The sequence below is a fragment of the Mirounga leonina genome, unplaced genomic scaffold, assembly GCF_011800145.1.
Source record: "Mirounga leonina isolate KUSES-001 unplaced genomic scaffold, KU_Mleo_1.0 Mir_129, whole genome shotgun sequence".
NCBI classification, from domain to species: Eukaryota; Metazoa; Chordata; class Mammalia; order Carnivora; family Phocidae; genus Mirounga; species Mirounga leonina.
Genome location: NW_023270323.1, coordinates 36783015 through 36808565, shown reverse-complemented (window position 1 = coordinate 36808565; position 25551 = coordinate 36783015). Strand labels below are relative to the sequence as shown.

Sequence of the window (25551 nt, the reverse complement as noted above, 5' to 3'; positions counted from 1 at the left end):
GAGCTACGTAGTGTTCAGAATTGAACTTTTGGTGGTTATCTCTAAGTGGGTGAGCTTTTTTTAAATTAATTTTTACTTCATATTTATACTTTTCTGATTGTATGAATTAAAAAATTATTTTTTCACTTGGGGGCAAAAAACCATTTTATTATCATTATAATACTGGAGCCCAAGAAGAGGGCAGAAGAAAGCTCTGGGAAATAACTAAAGCTAGAATTGAAAATAAAAGGACAATGAGTGGTATGGAAGCATGGTTCCAGATATTTTCCACCCATCAAAATTCACCATAGTTTGACTTCTGTCACTAATTATCCCATGTAAAATGCCTGGTTCTAGAATGCTAAGGAGATAACTGTGTGTGTAGAACCATCCTGTTAATGAATACCACCTGAGGTTTTTATTTGCACTGTGACCAGATCAAGATTATTAGAATCCAATGGATGGAAGAAACTTGGTGTCAATAAATGAATGGCAAGAAAGGATAATTAAGCTATCAGGAATATAAATATACCAAGTAATTTTAAAAAAAGGAAGATGAAATGATGATGAATAAAGGTATAGGCACAAATTAACACAGAATGCTCCAAATAACATGCTGTGAACAAAAAGAACCTAAGTAAACTCTCTTTGCCCTTTCTCCAAGTGGTTTCCTGTAATTGTTTCCAAATCACTTTTTCTTATATTTGTTATCTTCAAGTTTATATTCTATTTTCTTCTTATGCTTCGAACATAAGGACAAAAGCTAAAGGGATAGGAAGAGTCCATAAACCCTAACTTCTCGTTTCTATAAGATTTTTTTTTTTTTTTTTTTTTTTTGAGACAGAGAGAATGAGAGAGAGAGAGAACACATGAGAGGGGGTAGGGTCAGAGGGCAAAGCAGACTCCCTGCTGAGCAGGGAGCCCGATGCGGGACTCGATCCAGGGACTCCAGGATCATGACCAGAGCCGAAGGCAGTCGCTTAACCAACTGAGCCACCCAGGCGCCCCCCTAACTTCTCGTTTCTAACAACAACCATATATTAACTTTTCCAAATCTCTACCCTAAAGCAGTACATTAGAATCATCTTAGAAGCATATTAAAATGCTGACTGACCACCCTCCCACCCCAGACTCTGGGGTGATATCTTAGAATCTGCAAGTATAACAAGTACTCCAGGTAATTCTAATACAGTTGTCCTCTGCAGTAAGTAACAGGTGGCAACAATTAGGAAATACCCTGCACCAAGATCCCCAATAACTTCATTTCATTCATTTATCCTAATCATGATAAAAAGCATTAAAAATACTTACCTTTTTCCTCAATTGAGCAGCATTTACCAATTCGCCATTATGTGCCACAGCTATTTTCCCATGAAGTGTTTCAACAACAAAGGGCTGACAATTTTCTAATTCACAGTTTCCTGTAGTGGCGTATCTTGTGTGTCCAATTCCAAGGTTTGAAATATATAATTTCTTCAAATTGTCTTGAGTAAAGACATGATTTACAAGACCCATTCCCTTGCAAAGTCAAAGTAAAAGCTCATCTTAGAAAAAAAACAGACTTGTGGCCCTAGTCAGTAAGAACCATAAAACATCTTTAGAAAAAAATCTGAGGTGAAATTCACATAACATAAAATAAAATTAACCATTTTAAGGTAAACAATTCAACGGCATTTAATACATTCACAATGTTGAAGTGCTTGTTTTATGAGAGTCTTTTCATTAAAACATTGAAGAACAGATGTAATAAACAAAATTTGTCAAATATAATAAACTAAATCAATTGCATTTTAAAAATTCAAAGCATGTTAAAATATTTAAGTAAATGACCTGTTTCAATGAGTCAGTCTAACAAACTACCAGGCGGAAAGAAATGCACCCTCATTTGACAAATGGAAACGGCTGATCAAAGAGTATGACTTCTATATGCAAATTATTTATTCAAATTTCCTTCCCCCACTAACATACGAGTTATCACCTGGCTGTTGTTATCTTTATTATCAACATTTCATTATGTTCAAATATACCTTGTGTGTTTTGAATGTTGGTACTGAATTCCCATCGCTGGTCACAATACCAGCACTCTCCTGACCCCTGTGAATATAAAAAGGCATTAACTGTTAAGTATAAATTTACCTCATTGATAAGCTTCTCTATGAAGCATACTTTCCTCAAGAGCATCCAGGAACTGACAACACATTACATGCTAGTGCCACTTGATTCATGATGATGTGACCAGCAAGCAGCAGATGATAGTGTCTGAGTTCCAACTAACACATCAGGCACTGTCCTAAGCATTTACATGAATGATCTAATTTATCAGGCTCTCACAACAATCCTTTGAAATAGATACTATGATTATCATTCCCATTTTACAGATAAGGACACTAAAGAAACGGAGGTTAAGTAACTTGCCCAATGTTACACAGAGAGCAGTGGCAGAGCCAGGATGAGAACACAGTCTGACTAGAGAACTTGTGCTTCTCATCTCTGTCCTATGTGACCTCTAAATAAAGTTGAGTATGTAGATACAAATGGAAATCTCCAAATAAATTAGCAGGTAAAATGCCTAGTGGTGGGTAATAGAACCATGAACAAAATTCATTTATTTTTGAGGTTTTTGCTTTGCTTTTCTGCACTTTCCACTTTTTTCTCAACACGTATCTATCACTTTAGTTATCACCAAAAAAATAAATGCTGCTTCTAAAAATCCTAAGCTGATCAGGCACTTTGTATTTCATTTCCTGTGTTAGTATTTTTAAGGTGACGATATAGATAGAGAAGAAAGCCAAAAGCTAGGCCAGAGGTAGCATAACACACAATAAGACTTAAGAGGATCTGTACTACTGTGGAGTATCAAATGATAAAATAAAGGTTCTAAATGCTCCACAATTTTTAATAGTTCTGAACAAATGCTCTAAACATTAACAAATTTTTGTTCCAAAGAATATATACCACGGTAGAAATAAAAAGTAAATCTCTAATATATGTATGTATACATTAATAATTAATATATTGACTTATTTGGTAAAATGGATCTTTTTCTAAATTACATGCTGTAGTTGTTTAGGTATTTTAATAACAAGAAAAACTACAACATTAAGGATACCCACAAAGCAAAAATCTAAAAAAATTAAATTTGAAATTTTATTAAATCACCAGTACATTAAATAGACATGCATAATACTATACATCCTGTAAGACTGGGTCATTTGTGACATAGGATTTCTTTAGTGAAATGATGTGGTCTTTAATGTTAACCTATGCTAGAAGACTAAATGATTCGTATCAGAGGGGGAAAAATTAACGTTAGCCATAAATCTTAGGGCAGAAAAAACCTCTGCCAACCACTTATAAAATAATTTTTCTAAAATCAACAATCATTTAGTAAACCAGAATAAATTATGTAAGAAAAGAAATTAAAAAATGGTTTTCCTTCCCTTTCATCTCAAGGGTAATTTTCCCTTAAGGCTGAAATGAAAAACGTTAGGAATCATTTAGGTTCAGGCTTCTTTAATCACAAAGCCTGCTTATTTGGCAGTTTCTCAAGTTACTCCCCTCAGGCAGCTTGAACCAGTTAAACTAGATCTTTTCAGCTCTTTGGAGCTTATTGACAACCAGCCGTCTGGTTTCCTAGGAAACAAAACCTTGGCTAGAAATAGTGAATCATTTCCAGGTCACTTTCAACATGGAGAGTGGAGCAGGAAAGCACTGGACTGAAGAAGAGGTTAAAGCTTTGCTTAGTGTCTGGGCAGAAAAAAATATACGAGAACAACTTTATGGAACCCTGAGAAATAAAGGAATATTCATTTACATTGCTAAAAGGCTGCAAGCACTAGGAGTATACAGAGACTGGAAACAGTGCCGGGCAAAGTACAAAAATCTCAAATATGAATACAGAACAGTTAAATATGCTCATAACTCTGGAGACAGCTCTAAAACTATGAAGTTCTTCCATGATTTGGATGCAATCCTGCAGTATGAACCTGCCACACAATTAACAGAGGAAGATGCAAATGGCAGGTGCCTGGCAACGCTGAGCGAAAGTGCAGCTCCAGGGACCACTGAAGGTAAAAAGAAAAAGTAGCATTCTTTTGTTTTTACTAACAAACTATAAGAGTAGGGACTTCTGAGTCCATATGATAAACATAGCCTGGAATATCATGGTTGAGAAAAACAACTGACCTGTTATGCTCTTTCGCACAAGGTAAAAATTTTAAAAAGATTAAATACCTCCACTTTTTAAATCCGTGAAATACTGAAAAAACACACTAAAATAACATTAACCGCTTAAAAAAAATAACATTAACCACTAATACCAACTCTCCTTAAGCATGCCAGATACGTTTTTTGGAAAATGGATTGGGTTTTGAAAATATTTTAGGTTTTAATTTTTTAAGAGTGGCAAAAGAAAAAAAAATCTAATATATTGCTCCACTGTTGTTTCTCCACAGCTCCAAACAAGACAGAACTTTCTGCTCTGTATTTACATTCCCATTTTCCTAAATTTATCAATAAAAGCACTAAAATACTAGGAACTAATAAACAACTTCATTACTCGTTTGGAAGAACAGTTCCATTTAAATAATCAGAAATAAAAATAGATTTGATAGATGAAATGATTTATGATTAAATGATTTAGATATTAAAACAAGGTTCTTGACCTGCCGTGTTAAGCCCAACTGTATTTACGTAGAATTTGTTCAGTCTGCGGAAGCTGAATGTTATCACCAGGGAAAGCGGGGAAATCAGTGGCAGTAATGAGATTTCTCCCATAGCCAAAGTCTTACAGATGTTATTATTTTTTTTTTAAGATTTTTTATTTAATCTATTCATGAGAGACAGAGAGAGAGAGAGAGCAGCAGAGGGAGAAACAGGCTCCCAAGGAGCAGGGAGCCCGATGCGGGACTCGATCCCAGGACCCTGGGATCATGACCTGAGCCGAAGGCAGACGCTCAACCATCTGAGCCACCCAGGCGCCCCTACAGATGTTATTTTTAAGAGCAGAGTTGTTCAATTCAATTCAAAATCTCGAATACCTACTGTCTGCAAAGCACTGAGCTACTTGCACATGCATTCAGTGATGTGTAACCTCAGAAAGTAGGGCACCATGAATAAATGTAACATCCCAAAGAAAATGGTTTAAGTGGTAGAATATAAGATATCAAATGAGAAAGGGGGGTAGGGTAAAATGACAGAAGTTGAAGGTTAATTTGGCTAATTAGGTTAATCTGAACTTCATGTTTAAAGCTCAATAATAAATTTAGTAAAAAATCCACTCCACTTAACCTACTCCTTTTATGTTTCTGGTAACTATACCAAATTCTGAGAAAGCTTTGCAGTCATTGTCAAGTTAAACAGCAATAACATTATTTTATTCAATTAATCATCCTGTACTCTTCATCATTTAAATGCTTTAAATATTGATTAATGATAAATAAACCACTCAGCTTCTGAAAAGCTTTGAATTTAAATTTAACCAGAGGTTGGTGTTGGGTGCTAATATTTCCACTTTTTTTGCCCCTCTCTTGTGTCTCTGTGTCTCCTCCTCCTCCTCCTTTTCTCTCTCTCTCCCTCTCGTGTGTGTGTGTGTGTGTGAGTGTGTGTGTTTAATCTCCACTAAACCAGATCTCCTTCTAACCCATTTAACTACCCCCATGGCTCCAAATTCCCCACTTTCACCTACAAGCAGACGGCCCATAATTACAACTTAACCTTGTACGTTTAAGGTATCTCAAACCCCAATTCTAAAACCACACTCTCTTCCCTCATTCAGAACTGATCCTCCTACAAATTGCTTCCACCTTACTATCGTTGTATGTCCAGTCACTTAAATGGAAACATCTGAGATACCCTTGACCTTTGGTCAATCACTAAGTCCTTAAAAAAAAATCTGACATGTTTCATAAATTTTTTCTCTGTTCCATTCTCATTACCACCATGCAGAACTTCATCTGTTACATGGAATATTAAGATAACCTCTTAAATGGTCTCCCTACTTTCTAGTCCCTTCCCACATATCATCCACAATGCCACTGGTTGTTATTCCTTAAACTTTTCAAATTATAAAATTGCAAGCATATTAGCATTTTGTTTGCTTTAATAATAATCTTTAAATTATACCCAGAACTAATTATAATTCAGGATTCAACGTTACTTAATGGTTCCATAATATTTGAGTGCATATATCAGAATTTATGTTTGCCCCCTTAGACAAAGGTGCTACAATCAATACCTTTTGTCCATATTTAACATTATTACTTCAGGAGAGACTATCAGAAGTTCAATTATTGGTCAGAAAAGGTATGATTACTTTGAAACAGTGTTTAAAAAAAACTACTTTCTAAAAGAACTGTACTTTACTAACGATGAGACTGTCCCTTTTTATAGAGAACTGTGTCGTATCAGATCATAGGATGGGGTTGAAGTAGGGGAGAGACTTTGCTAATTTAACAAAAGTATGCTAATTTAATAAACAAATAACTATAATGGTATATGTAATAAATAACTTATTTTGCATTTGTTTAATTGCTAGTGATATGGAACAGTTTTCTATATGTTTATTTTTACAAATTAACTGTTCGTGTCAATTGAGGTCTTAGAAATTGCATGATCTCTTTTGCCCTACAATTTTGGCTGACTTTTATTTGACCTACGGAATTCAAAAGCTTTTAATGTAATCAAATAGTTTTTGATATAAAAAACAAAGTTTTTGATTAAAGTTTTTAATGCAAAGAGTCTTTTCTAAGGCTTAGAAAACCCTCCTTTCTCTAGGTCTGATTCATTTATAATGTCTTCTGGTTTTTCTATGGTGGAACCAGCAGAATTTTTATTGGTGTATGGTAAACCTTTGAAGAAGGGAAGAAAATGAATGTGCCTTTTCCACTGTTGGGATCAACCTCATGCAAGTGGTAAGGACAGAGGATCTGGTTCCCTCTGTTAGGCAGCAGGTAGCCTGACTGAGCCTTGGCAAAAGACTCAAATACAAACTCCTAAGAGGCTTCGTGTTTTGGAAATTGTAATCATCCTCAACCTCAGAATACCTTTGACCTACTGCTGCCACCGAATCACATTCCTTCAGTGACCAAATTTCCACCCTATTTCCCTCTTCTTACTTGATACAAATGCATCAGGAGTAATGACTTAAGAGTTTCAGTTTATGGGCGCCTGGGTGGCTCAGTCGTTAAGCGTCTGCCTTCAGCTCAGGTCATGATCCCAGAGTCACTCGGGAAGACTGCTTCTCCCTTTCCCACTCCCCCTGCTTGTGTTCCCTCTCTCACTGTGTCTCTGTCAAATAAATAAATAAAAATCTTATAAAAAAAAAAGTTTCAGTTTAAAATCTCCCGAGCATGGGACCCTGGCATACAATTTTGGGACTGATGCTAGGAATAATCAACCTAAGAAAAAAAATACCCCTGAAGAAGTTGGGAAGAGAGCTTTTCTTTTTCACTCTGGCCTATATGTTTAGCTCCAGGCTGTTTTCAACAAACATAAAACTAGGCCCTAAATCAGATAACAGAATAGCAAACCATTACCTTTCCTTGTTGTTCTCATGACGCTCACATGTTACATTAACTAGGTATATCATCTTCCACACTTCTCTTAAAGAGAATTCTTATGTAACTACAGATTTTTATTTTTCATATTCCCAACTATATGCCATTTGAAAACAGTAGTGCTTCCCATATTTTTCATTCGTTATTCTATTTTAAAATAGGAATCCCTAATATAATCTTTAAGATGACAAATACTCCTTTTCTTATTCTTTAATGGAATGCCTCTAAATAGTGAATTGTGATTTTAAATGTTCGTGCCATTAAAATCATGCCTAATATTTGATCTCCTAATGTAAAGTTAAATCGAATGCTATTTGTTACTCAGTAAACCAAAATTGAAAAAAACGTATGGAAATGATATAAGCTGAATAATAAATCTTTGATTCAGAAAATTACAAAGAGTAATCAAAACGTACTGAACTACCTCCTGATCAGTCTTCAGCCTCATTGTAATTATAATTCATCTTCATGTGCCAACTGAATCCAAAATTCTATGTTGGGTTCCTTTGAAAGATATATTTTAGTTTTTCCTCACTATTACCCACCCACCTCTTTTGATTACTCTAAAAAGTAGTCTGTGCCTCATTTTATGAAAACATCCAAGCCATAAAACCAGGAGATCAAGAGGGGACCGATTTCATTTTTCAAGGTTGGCATGGTTCTTTTTTTTTTTTTTTAAAGATTTTTTATTTATTTATTCATGAGAGACAGAGAGAGAGAGGGGCAGAGGGAGAAGCAGGCTCCCAAGAAGCAGGGAGCCCGATGCGGGACTCGATCCCAGGATGCTGGGATCATGACCTGAGCCGAAGGCAGACGCTTAACCATCTGAGCCACCCAGGCGCCCATGGCATGGTTCTTTTAAATGACACATTCCTTGGTCCATTTAAATATAACTTAGATTAATTTCTGGAAAGTTTAGTATTTACCAATCAGCTGATTATAAAAGATACATTTAAATTTTAGCTATTTGACCAAATACGCCAATTAAACAAGATTTTCTGATTATCTCATTACAAGACCTCTGTTTTACACTGCTACTATCATTTACCAAGTGCCTATTACGTTGAAGTACCTAAATTACAGAAATAAAGAAAACACCTCATTTTTTTTTTTCCAGAGAGAGCACGAGCATAAGAGGGGGTTGGGGCAGAGAGAGAGAAAGAATCTTAAGCAGGCTCCATGCTCAATGCAGAGCCTGGCCCAGGACTCCAGGATCTCACGACTCTGAGATCGTGACCTGAGCCGAAATCAAGAGTCAGATACTTAACTGACTGGGCCACCCAGGCCACCCCAAGAAAACATCTCATTTAAAAAATGTAATTTGATTTGAAAACGAACCACAATCCATCTCTAGAAACATAAAATTAGCAAACAAATCTAGTGGAAGTTCAAAATCAACCATCTCAATGGATGGAAGAAATTAAATTTTCTTTATATAGATAAGTATTTAAACAACATTATACCGCTTTATTACAAAATGTGTCTCACAAATCTATAATCCTTCAAGAATATGAACAAATTTAGCTCAAGCTCTAGCATTCTCAGTCATTATTAATTCAATTTTTATCTTCTTCAGAACTTACTCTAAAAGGAATTCTGTTCTCTTTCCAGGCAAAATGTCAGTTACATTACAAGATAAGGAAGACCTCTCAGGAAATCCTTTACTTTTGGTTTCTCCTATCAGACCAATGGAACTAGGTACAGTATTGTGGGTCAAAAATACAATGAAACTGATCAAATTCTAAATCAGAAGATTGGTTTCTAAGAAAAATGCATGATTTTTCCTGATAGAAATGTTATATTTCCCTCTTTTTTACCAATGTATACTAAAAAAAATCATTTCTAAAATATATGATTTAACAAAACATAAATTGCCTAGTAATATTAGCCTTCATATTCACAACCTTTATTCTTTAAACATAATAGAGAATATAATGGTCAAAATTATACATAGTAGGTGCTTAATATTTAATGCACACGTCAGTTTAGCACTCCTGAGGTCTAAGACAAATAGAACTCTACATTTGAAAGTAAATACTATCAAATCAATAAGGTCAAGGATGGTTTTATTCACCCAATTAAAGTCAATATAAATCCCCATTTTGCTTCTAAATTTTTACCGAAAGTTGTTAATTCAAGTAAGGAAAAATACCGAAAAGCATTTCAAAACAAAGACATTAAACACACCACAAAATAAAAACAGCTCCCTAAACTTCAGGTAAATGCTAAAAAGTGCTTTTTTAATGACTTACATTATAGATACTGCAGTCTGAACTACCTTTTTATTAAACATAAACATGAAATCTGAGAAAAACACAAGATAATGTGGCTGTTTAAATAACCAATATAACTTCAAGTAAAGTCATTACCATAAAATGAGTTGCAAAACTATGCTAGAGATGTAACATAAAGGTACCATGCTAGGATTTCTAAGTGGGGACATTCTGCCGAAGGCATTATGGAATTTGTGACACACTTCCTTGCATTAAAAAAACTAATACGTCACTTAAAATGACATTTGGTCTTTGACCAATGGGACATCTTTTATTTTCATAAGGAGTAAGAAGGACCAGTTGTTATAATGTGACTCTTCCCTTTATTCATGAATCATCTTGGTTCTCAGAACTGACTGAACACTAGAATCATAATCTGGGGATGAGGGGTAGGAGTAATTGCAAAGTAGTCATTTACAGAAGTTCCCCAGGAGATATTGATATGTAGCCAATGGATCATTAGATTAAAAGAGGAGATAAATTGCTCCCACCGATCCTATCACAAAACAAAAAACAAACAGAAATTGCCCTCAATGAGCCACTTTCTAATTGTGTTGCTTTCTACAAGTAAGTAATACAAAGTTATATATTCAACATTCAGTATATACTGACATACACACCACATACCAAAGGAGCGGGATGGAAGAGTAAGAAATGATAGAAAAAAAAGATGATCAAAACGTGACTAATTAAAAACACAACTTTTTTAAAGCCAGTCACTGTCATGGTAAGAAACAGATTCAGGTTCTGTATTTCATTTCCCCATTAGCTTCAGAGAAAAGCTACGCTATGATTTGTACTCCATCACCTAAGGAGAAAATTTGTTTACTAAGGTTGCATCCAATTACTTTACTTATCTTGTTTTATGTATGTAACCTATGTACATATCTCTTTCCCTCCCCACCCAATACAGGTAACTCTACATCAATTATGGAACCCTCTATTAATCCAACTTTTATTCCAACTATAGCAAATGAAGGAGGAAAACACTGGACTGTGCCAGAAGTCAGGGCTCTAATTGGCATCTGGTCTGATATAAGTATACAACAACAACTAGAAGGAACAGTGAGAAATAAAAGGATATTTGAACAAATTGCTGCCAAGCTTCAGAAATCTGGAATAGAGAGAGACTGGAAGCAGTGCAGAACAAAGTACAAAAACTTAAAACATGAATACAAGATTGTAAGAATGGCTCAAGACCAAGGCATGACTAAGAGTATGAAATTTTTTACTGAGTTGGATACTATTCTGGGACATAATAAAACAGAAAAATCACAACAATGGGAATTCCAAGATGAAGAACAAGCCACCGGATGTGCCAATGTAAAAACAGAAGAGGATCAGACAGGTAGGAAGGCAAAGAAAAGTAATCTAAACATCAGGTCACATCATATGAAAATGTTAGTAGCATGATAACGTGAATATAATCTAAGTTAAACAGGCTTCACTATATTCCAAAGCTAAAGGTTGAATTTATCATGAAACAGATTTAATGTATATGCAATTGCCTCCAGAACACAGAGAATAGTACAAAGTTATACATAAGGATGAAATAAAATTGATTTCCACAAGTTTAAAAATAGACCAATTTTACTAAAGTAAAACTGCAACTCTAAATGGCAGAAGTTAAAGTTTTCATATTAACTATAGTAAAATTGAGGGAACAGAAAAAGAACATTAAAGAACTTAGAAAAATTAAAAAACCCATGAGAATGTCTTTGAAGTATAAGTTCATCTGGGACACATCATAAAGTTCTTTAAAACGAGTTTAACCCAAAGGATTGAGAAACAATACATACAGAGATATGACAGCATGAAATAAACTAGATGAGTTCTAGACCAAGAGTCAGGAAATCAAAGTTCTAGCTCAGTCTTTGTGGAATCTTGAACCACGTGTCTCCTCTAGACTTGACAAGATGTTCTTAAAGACCTCTACTAACCATAAAGTTTCTATTTCTTAATATCTGCCTTAAACAATGCAGTCCTAATTCTCAGAGTCTGAATGTGTATCTAGGGGAAATAGAGGCAATGACAGAGAGTTAGGATTGAGAAATGGTGGCGAGAAGTCCTGAAATCTTTCGCTGGTGGAGAAGAAACTGATCTGCTAGAGAACTATACATCTGTCCCATTAAAATTAAGATGACTAGTGGTAAAGTTGCCCAACAGCAGCAGCATGATTATGTTCAGACAGTAATTGCTAGAGATACAGCTGATGGTGATTCTATCAGTTATATGTCAGAAGACCTCGTTAGAGACACCACCAGATATCTATAGGAATCTAAGACTAAAGATGTTTAAGGGTGGGGAATGTAAGCTAGAGAAAAGCAAACAACCACAGTATTTAGCATTCAGTATTTTTTTATTTATGTTTAATTTTAAGATTTATTTATTTACTTGACAGAGAGAGAGAGAGAGACAGCGAGAGAGGGAACACAAGCAGGGGGAGTGGGAGAGGGAGAAACAGGCTTCCTGCCAAGCAGGGAGCCCGATGCGGGGCTCGATCCCCAGACCCTGGGATCATGACCTGAGCCGAAGGCAGATGCTTAACCGACTGAGCCACCCAGGTGCCCCCCGGTTTGTTTTTTTTTTTAAAGATTTTATTTGAGAGAGAGAGAGAGAGAGAAACACAAGTGGGCGAGGGGCAGAGGGAGACGGAGAAGCAGACTCCCTACTGAGCAGGGAGCCTGACACAGAGCTCGATCCCAGGGCTCTGGAATCATGACCTGAGCTGAAGGCAGACACTTCACCAACTGAGCCATTCAGACACCCCCATCAGGTTCAATTTAAAAGGGATAATAACATATTAGAGTTTAAAACACTATCCTGAAGGTGAATAAAACCAAACCACCATATATCCCACTATATTCACACAGTCATTGCTGGAGATGCAGCTGAAGATGACTTTGTCAGTAGTATGTCAGAAGACCTAAGAGAGGGAGATGTAAAACAAAGTCCTGGTACAGGTAAAACAGTATTTTTTGTTTTTGTGTGTGTGAAAAAATACGTAAGATGTTATTATATGATGTTGCTATGGACTGAACTGTGTCACCTCTAAAGTCATATCAACATATGTAAGAGCATTTGGAGATGGGGCCTTCGGGAGATAATGAGGTTTAGAGGTCATGAGGGTGGGGACCTTTTGATGGGTTTTATGATTCTATTACATTTGATGTATAATATATAATAATATAATAAGATGCTATAATAACTAATTTTATAAGAACATATACAAGCTTATGACATTATATGAAGAGTAACACTCATATTTACAAAATGCAGAAATGGAAGGTGAAAATTGTTAATGACAGTTATGTTCCCTATAGCTGTGGTTTTCAGAGTAAGCAGCATCAGCATCATCTGAGAACTTAGGCATGCTCAAGTTTCAGAAACACTGTCCTATGGTTCAGGATACTAAAGGGGTGAAGGAAAGTAAGTGCTTTCTACATGATGGTTTGCCTTTTACACAAACCAAAATGAGCAATAGGGGGATCCCCCCAAGCAAAAGCCTAGCTAGCCATCACAGACCTCGTACATAGTCTTTCAGTTTAAAGCTTCATATAGCCTTGGAAAATGTAAAGATCATATTGATTAACAAACCAGGTAATCAAATTCCCCACACTCTTGGCAAACTTCTTTGTCTGACTTAACAGATACGACAGATTAAAAGCTCAGTGGGAGAAAGGAAAGCTGCTAGAACAGTGAAAGGCAAAAACAGGGAGAAATTAAGGAGACTAATTCGATAGGAACATGCAGCTGACTAGGGGTATGATAACAAAGGTAAACAAAACTCTGGGCTCCTAAGGTTTCTCAGGGCATCACAGTAACGACCCTGTCGTTAAAAGTAAAAAAGTTAAAATCAGATTGTGTTTAATAAGTCAGGAAGATTTCAAAGGAAATAATTAAGAACTTTAGCATCCAGATTTTAGCTTGTTAGTCCTCTGGACTCAAGTACAATACCTCAAGATAATTTTTTATATGTGAAAGGAAAACATTAAGTCAGATATAAACTGACAGGGTTTTTAAAAATTGTCTGGTATGTTTATATGTTAATTTGGAATATGTTTAAAAATATGAAACAGGAAATATTTACAGTCATTCTAGAAATTAAGCTATTTTAAACTTTCACGTGAAAATAAAAGCAAAGATATAAACCCACAAGAGAAGAAATTGATTTTTTAAATTATTTATTTATTAGAAGATTTTACTTTTATGTAATCTTTATACCCAATGTGGGGCTTGAACTCACAACCCCAAGATCAAGAGTTACATGCTCCATGAACTTAGCCAGCCAGGCACCCCAGGAAAAAAATTAAAATAGGAAAGGACTTTCAGCACATCTGCAATATACAACTATTGAGGCACAAATCGCTGCTCCACTATTTAAAGAAGATTGTTGTATTGAGAAATAAAGATATGGATATTTATCTTCAGGAAAAAATTCACATCAAATATTCTTTCTTTAAAAACAAAACACAGAGGCACCTGGGTATGCTCACTAGGTTAAGTGTCCAACTCTTGATCTCAGCTCAGGTCTTGATCTCAGGGTCGTGAGTTCAAGCCCTGCACTGGGCTCCACGCTGGGCATGGAGCCTACTAAACAAACAAATAAATATAAAAACAACATAATAAACCGATGAACATTCATGTAAAAATAGGTAGAGGTTACTTATTTTGATTTTATATTTTTACTAATGAAATATTGGAATCTGAGTTGCTATTGCCCCATATTGTTAACATTGACACTTGGTCATGAAACTTATCTCCCAAAAGTAATTTTTTTACCATCTTAAATGTATGCTATAAGATTCTTACTTTGGGCGCCTGGGTAGCTCAGTTGCTTAAGAGTCTGCCTTTGGCTCAGGTCATGATCCCAGGATTCTGGGATCAAGTCCCGCATTGGGCTCCCTGCTCGGGGCGGGGGCCTGCTTCTCCCTCTCCCTGCCATTCTGCCTCCTTGTGTTCTCTATCTCTCCGTCAAATAGATAAAATCTTTAAAAAAAAAAAGATTCTTACTTCAAATAAAAATCTAACTGGAGCTGTGGACCCCCTGGATTCTAGATAACTAATTAGTTCCCAATTTAGAACTCCTGGAGATTCTGGTCTAGCCTGTTACAGGATGGGTTCAGGCACCTATATGTTTATAGAAGATCATCAAGCACAGCCAAGGTTGAAAACCACAGCTAGGCTGTCAAATTTAGAGAGTAAGGCCAGCAGAGGGCTGAAGAAAGTAAAACATAAAATCCAATTTGATTCCATTTAGGGGAGAAAAATTAGCCAATTCCAATTATCACTTTAAAAAATGCATGACTAAAGGGCACCTGGGTTCGGCTCAGGTCATGATCCCGGGGTCCTGGGATCAAGTCCCGCATCGGGCTCCCTGCTCGGCGGGAAGCCTGATTGGCCCTCTCCCATTCCCCCTGCTTGTGTTCCCTCTCTCGCTGTGTCTCTGTCAAAGAAATAAATAAAGATTTAAAGATTTTACTTATTTCTTTGACAGAGAACACAAGCAGGGGGAGTGGCAGGCAGAGGGAGAGGGAGAGGCAGACTCCCCGCTGATCAAGGAGCCCAATGTGGGGCTCGATCCCAGGAGCCTGGGATCATGACCTGAGCTGAAGGCAGACGCCCAAACAACTGAGCCATCCAGGTGTCCCAGAAATAAATAAAACTTAAAAAAAAAAAAATGCATGACTAATGCAATATGAAAGAGTTAATCACTGGGAAGAATCACAGAACTCCTGGGCTATGCCTACCTATTATAATAAGTAAAAAGAAATGGCCCATGAAAATTGAGTAACTACTTCTTTGGATCTAAAATAAATTTATTTTTCTCCCTGCCTGAGGCATAGGCAAGAGATGATAAAAGGAATCAGAAAGTTAGCAGAAAAAGGACTGTCTAAAGAGGAAATCTGTGTTCGACAGTCTTGTCAGTTTCCTCTCTTCTGAGTAAACCTAAAATTGACTTAATTCATTTCTAGTATCAGTTGCTATTTATATATGAGGTGGAATACTTCAATATCTTCATATTCTCACAAGTCACTGCTTTCTAGTAGAGGCAGTCAAAGGTAGATCAATTTTGGCTCCCAGGGGTGGAGACGGGCATATATATATCCTTTTGGAGGTTACTCTTAGCCTAAAAATCTCAAGTCAAAGACTACATTGTTCTTTTAAGAATAATCTTAAAACTGTCTATTTTCTTTTTGGCTGTGGTAAAATGTATTTCCAAAATTAAGATATTCACTATCCCCACGACTTCACAAAAATTAACAATGTGATGGACAGCAGAAGGCATTAAATTATCTATTGTTAGTACCTCAGAGGCTATGCCAAGTTTTTTTGTTTTCTCCAATTCATGTATTTCTCCAATTCATTTATTTTGGTTTATTTGTAACGAAAAATTGGAAATAATTTTTTTTTTTTTAAGATTTTATTTATTTGAGAGAGAGAGAGAATGAGTGAGGGAGAGCATGCACATGAGAGAGGGGAGGGTCAGAGGGAGAAGCAGACTCCCTGCTCAGCAGGGAGCCCTATGCGGGACTCGATCCAGGGACTCCAGGATCATGACCTGAGCCGAAGGCAGTTGCTTAACCAACTGAGCCACCCAGGCGTCCCGGAAATAATTTTCTTTAAAATGAAATATTTAAACACTTTGGTACATTTTGAATACAATTGGATAATCTTAGCAGTAAAATTATTATAAACTAATGCACTTTCATCACATGAACCATAATATTGAGAACCTTTAAATTTTTAATCCAACAGAAGATACAAGTAAAGACTTGATGGTTAAAATTTCAGAAAACTCAAAAATTATAAATGTAAAAAAAAGTTGAGACTTAGGTAAGCTGATAAATTTAAATACAGGCAACTTGATAATTATAAAGGTATGACTTTTCTAATTCTTCCTGTTTATATTTTCACAAGCTCTTTAAGAAGCTGTGACATAATAAAGAATACAGATGCGCCTAGCTGACTTAATTAAGTCAGAAGAGCATGTGGCTCTTGATCTCAGGGTTGTAAGTTCAAGCCCCACATTGGGTGCAGAGATTGCTTAAAAGTAAAATCACACAAAAAAAATTAAAATTAAAAAAGAATACATGTATCTGGTTTTGTGCCCTGTTCCTGACACAGAGCTTCAAAAACCTTTGGAATTTCCAAAGTGGGTTTCTAGAGCTTCAGGATAGGACTGGTCACCATAAAGACCAACCTTGTGATTAAGAGGCTTGGAATTTTAGGCCAGCCTGACCTCTAGCAGGGAAGTAAGTCTGGAGACTGAATTCAGTCATGTGGCCAGCGATTTAATCAATCATGCCATAATCAATCATGTCAACAAAACTTTGGCTTAGAAGAGCTTCCTAGTTGGTGAACACACGGACGTGCTGGAAGAATGACTGGCTCTGATTCCACAAAGACCTGGAGGTTCTGTATCTAGGACCTTCTCAGACCTTACCCCATGTGGATTTCCATTTGGTTGTTTCTGAGTTCTGTTTTTTTTTTTTTAAGATTTTATTTATTTATTTGAGAGAGAGAGAGAGCACAAGAGGGGGGAGGGTCAGAGGGAGAAGCAGACTCCCCGCCGAGCAGGGAGCCCGATGCGGGACTCGATCCAGGGACTCGATCCAGGGACTCCAGGATCATGACCTGAGCTGAAGGCAGTCGCTTAACCAACTGAGCCACCCAGGCGCCCTAGGCTAGGTGAGGTGGTTGGGGGCCCATAAGCCTATGCAGCAATAGGTATGTGGAGATTTACATTAGGATAGGACTAGATCTTATTTTAAGGACGTGTTTGCACAGTGAGACTAGAATGACGTTTAGCTTTTAGAAATATCAATACCTTTTTTTTTTTTTAAAGATTTTATTTATTTGAGAGAGAGAATGAGAGAGAGAGAGCACATGAGAGGGGGGAGGGTCAGAGGGAGAAGCAGACTCCCTGCCGAGCAGGGAGCCCGATGCGAGACTCGATCCCGGGACTCCAGGATCATGACCTGAGCCGAAGGCAGTAGTTTAACCAACTGAGCCACCCAGGCGCCCCACTACAAAGGCATTTTAAAATTTGGTTAGAGATGACAAATGTTCTTGGCTAAGAGGTTACAGTTGTTTTGTTTTTTTTTTCTAAAGATTTTTTTGTTTACTTGAGAGAGGGGGAGGAGGGGCAGAGGGAGAGGGAAAGAGAGTCTCAAGCAGACTCCATACTGAGCACAGAGCCCCACGTGGGACTCGATCTCACGACCCTGAGATCACAACCTGAGCTGAAACCAAGAGTCAAATGCTCAACTGACTGTGCCACCCAGGTGCCCCTAGGCTACAGTTTTGATGCTGGAATCCAACATTACTAGTTTTTCAGTATAATCTTCCACTGCAAAAGTAAATTTGAGTTCTGTGAACAGCAAATTTAAGCTGCTATTCTCTTTGTTTTCTGACAGAGGAAGATACCGTAAGTACAGCCTCAGAAGAGGTGGGAGGCTCCAAAGCACCACAAAGTATCACTGTGTCAGGTACAGGGTCTAAATTGTTTAAAAAATGTTTTCCGGGCAACAGGGTGGCTCAGTCAGTTGAGCACTGGACTCCTGATCTCAGCTCAGGTCTTGATCTCAGGGTGGTGAGTTCAAGCCCTGCGTAGGGTTCCACACTGGGAGTGGAGCCTACTTGAAAAAAAATGTTAGGCTAATACATACCAGTTTAAGTAGTTAAACCAAGACTCTCCACATTTGTAAATGTCCAATGAAGATACCTATTGATGAAAAGCAGCTAAATTATCTCACCAATATTGGAGATTAGTCTGCCTTTAATTTTTTAAATATCTTATTTGAATACGAACATAAGAGGAAATTTTTACCCTCATATTGAAATTATCGTAATCTCGGTGCTTTATGTCAATACAGGTTGTTTTAAATGAATAATATTTAAATACAAGATTTATCTGTAAGTTTGTGTAATTGTAAATCAAATTGATTTATAGGTAATCATATTCCTTTAGAAGATGCTAAAAATCATTTACAGATTGTAACAGTGAGCGACACAGAGGCTGGAAAACACTGGTGTGACAATGAGGTCAGAGCGCTTATACACATATGGTCTGATGAAAAAATTAAGCAAATGCTTGAAAGGGCCACAAGAAACAAAGAAATATTTGAGGAAATTGCCAGAAGACTAATGCAGTTTGGAATAGACAGAGACTGGAAACAATGTCGTACCAAATACAAAAATTTAAAATATGAATACAGAGTTTTACAAAAGAAAAATGGCAACCCTCAAAGAAAAATGAGATTTTATGAAGAAGTTGACTGCATCCTAAGAGGACCAACTCTCAGAACTGCCAAATGGAAACATGGTAACCTTGAAATTGACTTTTTAAAATAAAAATTCTATTAAGTTTTTTCTTTGCATTGTAATGTAGCAAGAGATTCCTCAAAAATAAAATCCTTACACTACTGTATGTTCAAATGACCCAAAAAATTATTATGAAGCACATACCTAAGAATTTCAATCTTTCCAAACCTTGTACCAAAACATTCTTAATTCTTAAACTCATTCTTTATCTGCCCAACCACCACTTTAATGTTTTTACTTCAATGTACTCGAATGCTTGAAGATGAATATATTTTAAATGATGTCATATAATGATTCTTTTCCTGTGTTCTTTTGTTTTAAGAATTATTTGAAGGTCATACCAAAAACCCAAGAACTTTGAGCGTCAAAAGAAAAGCACACGAAGACGGTAAGAGCCTGAGAAATGCCATGTTTTGGCACTGAAAAAAAACTTGCTGCTTTTTCCTGATAAGAGATGTTTATTCCTGTCCTTGACAAATTAGACTAAATATATTGTTTATAAGCTGTGAGAGCAAAAAATGCTGAGCAGTGATTTCTTTCATAGCTTATTAAAAGTAACAGAGTAAACGGAAACTTTCCCAGAGTGAGAAATTTCTCCACAACTGTCCATTCATCATGAGTCTTTAAATTACAATTTACAGTGATTGCTATCAGAAGACTGGGATGGAAAAGGAAAAAGACCCACAAAGTAATAAATTCTGAATTTTAGTTTTCTCCAAAGGTAGTTAGTAATGAGTACAGCATTTTAGCAATCCTACAAATAAGTCAGCCTAATTATGTAAGCCATAATTCCAAATTGACTCATTACAGATATCAGAAAAGGTAATACAACGTAGTAGAGCAAATAGAAGAATAAAAATGCAGAACCGAAGAAAAAGCACTGAACTGAAACTCAGAAAACCTGAGTTCCAATCTCTCTCTGACCCCAATAACTCAACGCAGAGCAAATCACTACATCTCTCTGGATCTTTAGGATAATTCAATTTAAGCATTTTATGATTTATAATCTATCCAATTATTTTGAGTATACACAAGTAGTTGAAGAGCTTAATTTTTACAAAGTGAACACACCCATGAAACCACCACTCAAATCAAGATATAAAACATTACACCAGCACCTTTCAGGCCTCCCAGTCATAATCATCTTCCTAACCCCTATAAAGGTTATGATTATTCTGACTTCTCTCACCATAAATTTGGAATCATACAAGATGTTCTTACTTTTTTGGTATGTGTTCTTTAATGTCATGCTTCTTTCACTCAACACTGTGAGATTCAACCATGCTATTACTTGTAGTAGGAGCTTGCTCTTTTTCACTGTAGAATATTCCATTATATGAATATACATACCACTACCTTCTTTAACCATTCCACTGTTGGACATTTCCATTATTTCCAGATGGGGACTATTACAAATAACACTATAAAAATTCTTGTGCATGTCTTCCAGTAAACATATGTATGCATTTCTGTAGAGTATATACACAAGAGTGAGATGGAGGGTCATGGGGTACACATATATCCAGGTACAGTTCTAACCACTTTACATATACTAATGCATTTACTTCCTATCACAACTCTATGACGTGGGTGTTATCATTATACCCAATTTTTAGAGGAGGAAATGGAGGCATAGGGAAGTCCGTGTTCTTGAGCCAGCTGGCTAATGTTGCCTCTCTGTGTGGTCCAGGGACTGTATCTGCCCTGTGCAATAAGTATTCCTCGTACTGACCACAGTGTCTTATGTATACGCGATAGGAGCTAAACAAATATTTTTTGAATAAAGTATTAGATAATAACAGGAACATCCCTATCCTCAACAACCCTTATTATATCTCAAGTGAGCTGAAAATTTTATTCTCCATTTTTGGACCTAAAGTGCAAGTCAGATGAGTTATCCTGACCTTTGCCATCTCTTAATGCCCTATAGTGTATATGCTATTGAAAAGGAAAATTGCTAAGGGCTAACCACACAAAAGTATCATTCCCAACCCCCTGGATTTTGCCCGTTGAACCTTTAAATAACATAAGTCTAGCCCAAAAGATGAGAAAACAGACTCTAAAGTTAGGAGACTTGCCCAAGATCAAACTGATGTTGGAAAACTGGGACTAGGTTTCAAGTCTTATGTTAAGGAGCTATTTCCAATTTTGACCAGAATGACAAAGCAGCAGTACTCTGAAACTCTTTGGGGGATAGATAAGTCCTGCTTCAAACTAATGCAAAAAGCAAAGTTATAAATAATAGCTGTAACTTGGAAGAACTGAAAACATTTATGATTTAAAATTGAGAATCATTAAGTTATAAAAGTAACTGAATTAAAAAGTGTTTCAAGCCCAAGACTGGTACAATTAGCAAGGACAATTTTAACATAAGTCACTTCCCCAACCAAGGGTATGGAAAACACTATAGAAATGGGACGTATTTGGTCATTATTACTAAGAGATGAAAATCAAAATAAAGTTATCCCAGCCTTAAATTTGGCAACTCCAAGCAAGTTCTCTGACAACCTTCCTGTGTACTCCAACAAACTTAAATGAAGACAACTGGAAACTAATTCCATAGAGGTTGTCTGAGGGCATCTCTTTCTCACAACTACCTTTCTAGTGATAATATTATATACTCAATTTACAGGACCAGTGTCTGTATCTCTTAAGAAAACTGCTCCTGAGATCACTGCAAATAGGTTTCCTCAAAGCACAACAGAACGAAAAGATTCTACAGAATGTTTCTACAGAAAGGAAACCCCCTACATGATCCAACTTCATCAGGTAAATCTCAAAATTTTTAGAAGTATGAAAATGTTTATCAGTTGTAGGGTTCAATTCCTAACCCAGGGAAATAATTCACTTTTGGGGTGGGCATTTTCATCTCCTAATTAACCAAGGAAAGGCTAACTAGTTGATTCATGAGATAAATCTATGAAATTTTAATAATTCCTTTTATGGAATCTTCAAAATATGTCCATGTCATTCTAGTCTCCAAAAAATGCTGCCTGTAGTTGAAACGTGAAGATTTCTGATCTAAAAAGGTGTGTGTGGTTTGTTCAGAACTCTGCAAACCACTGAACCAAAGTTTTTAGGACTGAAAAAGCATGTGGTGATTATATGTATCTGTCGTGAACATGCATACACACAGAGTTTGCATCTAAAGAGCTCACTGAAAATGTTAAATTCCCCAACAGAAAGTAGAGCTATGGAATAAATCTCCAAACTGCCAGAACTACCAGAAAGAAGTACTTCTGAATGAACCCATCTGGATTAAGTATTCAGCGCATGACTATCTAGTAATTGGTGTTCCATCTGTATTTAAATGAAATACATAATATAACTTTCAGGTACTCTATTATCCCTAAGGTTAGACTAAATTTTTTATTTGTTTATTTTTATTTTTTTAAAAAGATTTTATTTATATGACAGAGAGAGAGAGCACAAGCAGGGGGAACGGCAGGCAGAGGGAGAGGGAGAAGCAGGCTTCCCAGTGAGCAGGGAGCCCGATGTGGGGCTCCATCCCAGGACCCTGGGACCACGACCTGAGCCAAAGGCAGACACTCAACTACTGAGCCACCCAGGCGCCCCGAGAGTAAATTTTTTAGATCAGATTATACCTAAGACAAATACAATGCAAAAGTGATAGCAATCTCACCTTCTAGATTCCATGTTTTAGGAAGATAATGTGTAAGAGGTAAATTCCTTTATCAAAAAGGAAAAAAAAACCCAACAGAATCCTGTTACTATTGTTTTAAAACAACTAAGTATTGAGTGGAAGGAGGTGAGGAGATAGAGACTTCTGCAACAGACCACCACTTACAAGTGTACAGCGCATTTAACTAACTCTACTATATATTAAGTTATGACAACCTATCTAGGTGTCCAGTTTTAACATTCCTTGATTCAATGCCATAGAAAAACATTAGTTTTTAATTTCTGAACCCTACGGACTAGTTCAGAGTAGCAGAAGATTTTTATCTTCGAGACATTAGGGAATTTCATCATTCTTCCAATCAGATCAGTTCCTCTAAAGGGTGAGGACTTTTGCTAATTCAAAATTTTTAATTGGATGAATTTATGGGAGAGAACCAGTCTTCTCAGTGCACCTTAATGATTCTATGTCTACAAAAGGAAAATCTTAAACAAATAGCTTTCCATTAATACATTTGTTCCCCAGAAACTACTGGGTTCCTTGCCGCTGTTATTGAAAACATCACAAGGTCAATTTTCAAAACCAGTTTAACAAAGACTTATTTGGTCAGATGAGCAGCCTCAGAGAATCCATTTATTATTGCTCTATTATCATAATTACATTTTTATTGCTCTTGTACTGTCTAATCCTTAATTCTTTCACATAAAAGCAACTACAGAAAAGTGCATGTAGCTAGAAATCAAGTTGTATTCATTAAACAAACAAACAAAACAAATCCTTTTTCTTCCGGCACATATTTAAAGGAGAGACTGAAGATCCTCTTCCCTTCACAGAATATCCAAAATAACTTATCCTAAGAATGTTATAAACTCATGTTGCTCTGAACTACCATATAAGTAGATTTTAGTTTGTTCTTGGATTATATATCTAATCTTCTCAAAAAATGTACAGTATTTTAAAACAAGATCTCTTTTAGGGTCAACCCACAATTATCCAGGACCAGAGTCATTCAAGTTAAAAATATTCTTTTTGATTCAACCCAGACTCTAAAGTTACTCTCAGGTCTTTAAAGAAGTACCTAAGACGTGAAACTAAAGTATTTGCCACTCTGAAAAGATCAAAAAGACTACTTGCAATCCAAGTTTGGTGAGGGAAAGCAGATCATTTGGAATGCATTTATACTTGTAGCTCCCATATTGCTGATAAATGTTACTGCCAAATTCCTTAAACTGTTCTAAAAGTTATTGCTGCAGCATTGCCTTATGAAAACTTTGTAATACTTTCAGTGATAATGTCCAACCTACGTTTATATCAAATGCCAGGTAATAAGAAATGGAAAGATCACGGAAGACAAGTTATTTTTTAACTCAAAGGGATCTACCAATTTTTCAAAAATCAGTATGTATCTAGTCATACAGGAACTGCTCCCCTTTCCGTCTTTTAAATAAGGGAGTTACTTTTTGGCATCTTCTTACTACAACCTTTTTCTTCATTATCTGAAATCCGTGACTCTTTTGCAGATGCACTATTTCCTGTGACTGGTTTATTTTCAGTTAGTTTGTATGAGAACTACAACCGAGACTTCCTTTTGAATATCAACTAGCTCTGTTTCCTGGGGTTTGAACTCTAGAATCCCCTAAATTCTCACAGCTATGACTACGTTCACATCTACAATTTGCTCAAAAGCTCTGCCCTTGCAAACAAAAGCTTGCGGTGGTCGAAGGCTCCGCGAGAACACCTCAAGGTGTTGTAGGTCCTGGGCCAGCAGCCACCCCACACAAACCTTCACAAAAGCAGCTCCAGGCTCTGCAAGATTAAAACGGGCAAGTAGTGGGAGAAGTCCCGATTCGGCCAACCCTAGCGAACCGGAGCCTTACAAATTGGCCAGACTCATGAGGGGTGCACACAACCGGAGAAGGGGGGGAAGCCCCTAAAGAGCATTAAGGGTTTGGGGGGAGAAGCAAGTCCAGGGATGCAAGGTGGTGCCCGCGCACGCCTTGGCAACCTAATTGATGCCACAAGCAGTTATCAATCCAGGCAAGAGAGGTCGATCTCCAGGCCCTCAGGCGCACAGGAGATCGCTAACTCGGGCCGCGGGAAACGACTTGGGCTGAAGGAGAGAGAAGCACACGCGCCGCCACCCCCACCCCTCAGCCGGTTGCTCACCGGTGCTGCAGCCCCACGAGTCCCAGAGTGATCACATGCGGCACATCTAGCTGCGTGGGCCACTCTCCTGAGGCGATGCACCCGAATACGCCACATTCCTCTCGGATTCCCAACTCCTCCAGCTCCATGTCGCTGCCGAAAACACGTGCAGGGACCTGCCGCCGCAGCAGGGGCCTGAGCACCAACCAGCTGCCCGCAGGCCCGTACGCCTCAGAGGCAAGCTTCCTTCCCCAGCCGCTCGACCCTCGCTACTGCGACGGCGCGCGCTTTCCCAAAGCAAGCGTGATTAGCGCTTCCCCCGCTGCACACCCTGCCCCGCCCCCTCAGGATGCACCAATGAGCGAGGAGGGAGGGAGAGCCTCCGTGGCTGAGAGGAGGAGTCACAGACGCCTGGGGTGGAGCTAGTCCTCCGCCGGATCCCTACGGGAAACTACTTTTTCTCCACATGGAAATCTCCGTTATTTTCTAACACCCAAGACTGGGGTGATGAGAGTAGTACTGTTAAGGTCATTTCTGTCCCAGAGGATGTAAACTTTGTATGGCCCTCCTCACATGCTTTCCCCCGGCCGTCACTACTTGGTACGCTCCAACCTATGAACCGCTCTCGCAG

At 37.3% G+C, this 25551-nt stretch overlaps 1 protein-coding gene across 1 annotated transcript in view; it reads right to left on the bottom strand.

Annotated features, from left to right (window-relative positions):
* PPAT (phosphoribosyl pyrophosphate amidotransferase) overlaps window positions 1–25209 on the bottom strand; it is a 35033-nt gene extending 9824 nt beyond the window's left edge. Inside the window, exons 1-3 of the mRNA XM_035004921.1 lie at window positions 24942–25209; window positions 2007–2073; window positions 1291–1497 (exon numbers count right to left, since the gene is read on the bottom strand). Coding sequence (XP_034860812.1) covers window positions 1291–1497; window positions 2007–2073; window positions 24942–25069 — 402 coding nt within the window. The 5' untranslated portion in view covers window positions 25070–25209. The remainder of the gene's footprint in view (window positions 1–1290; window positions 1498–2006; window positions 2074–24941) is intronic.
* Window positions 25210–25551: the final 342 nt, after the last annotated feature.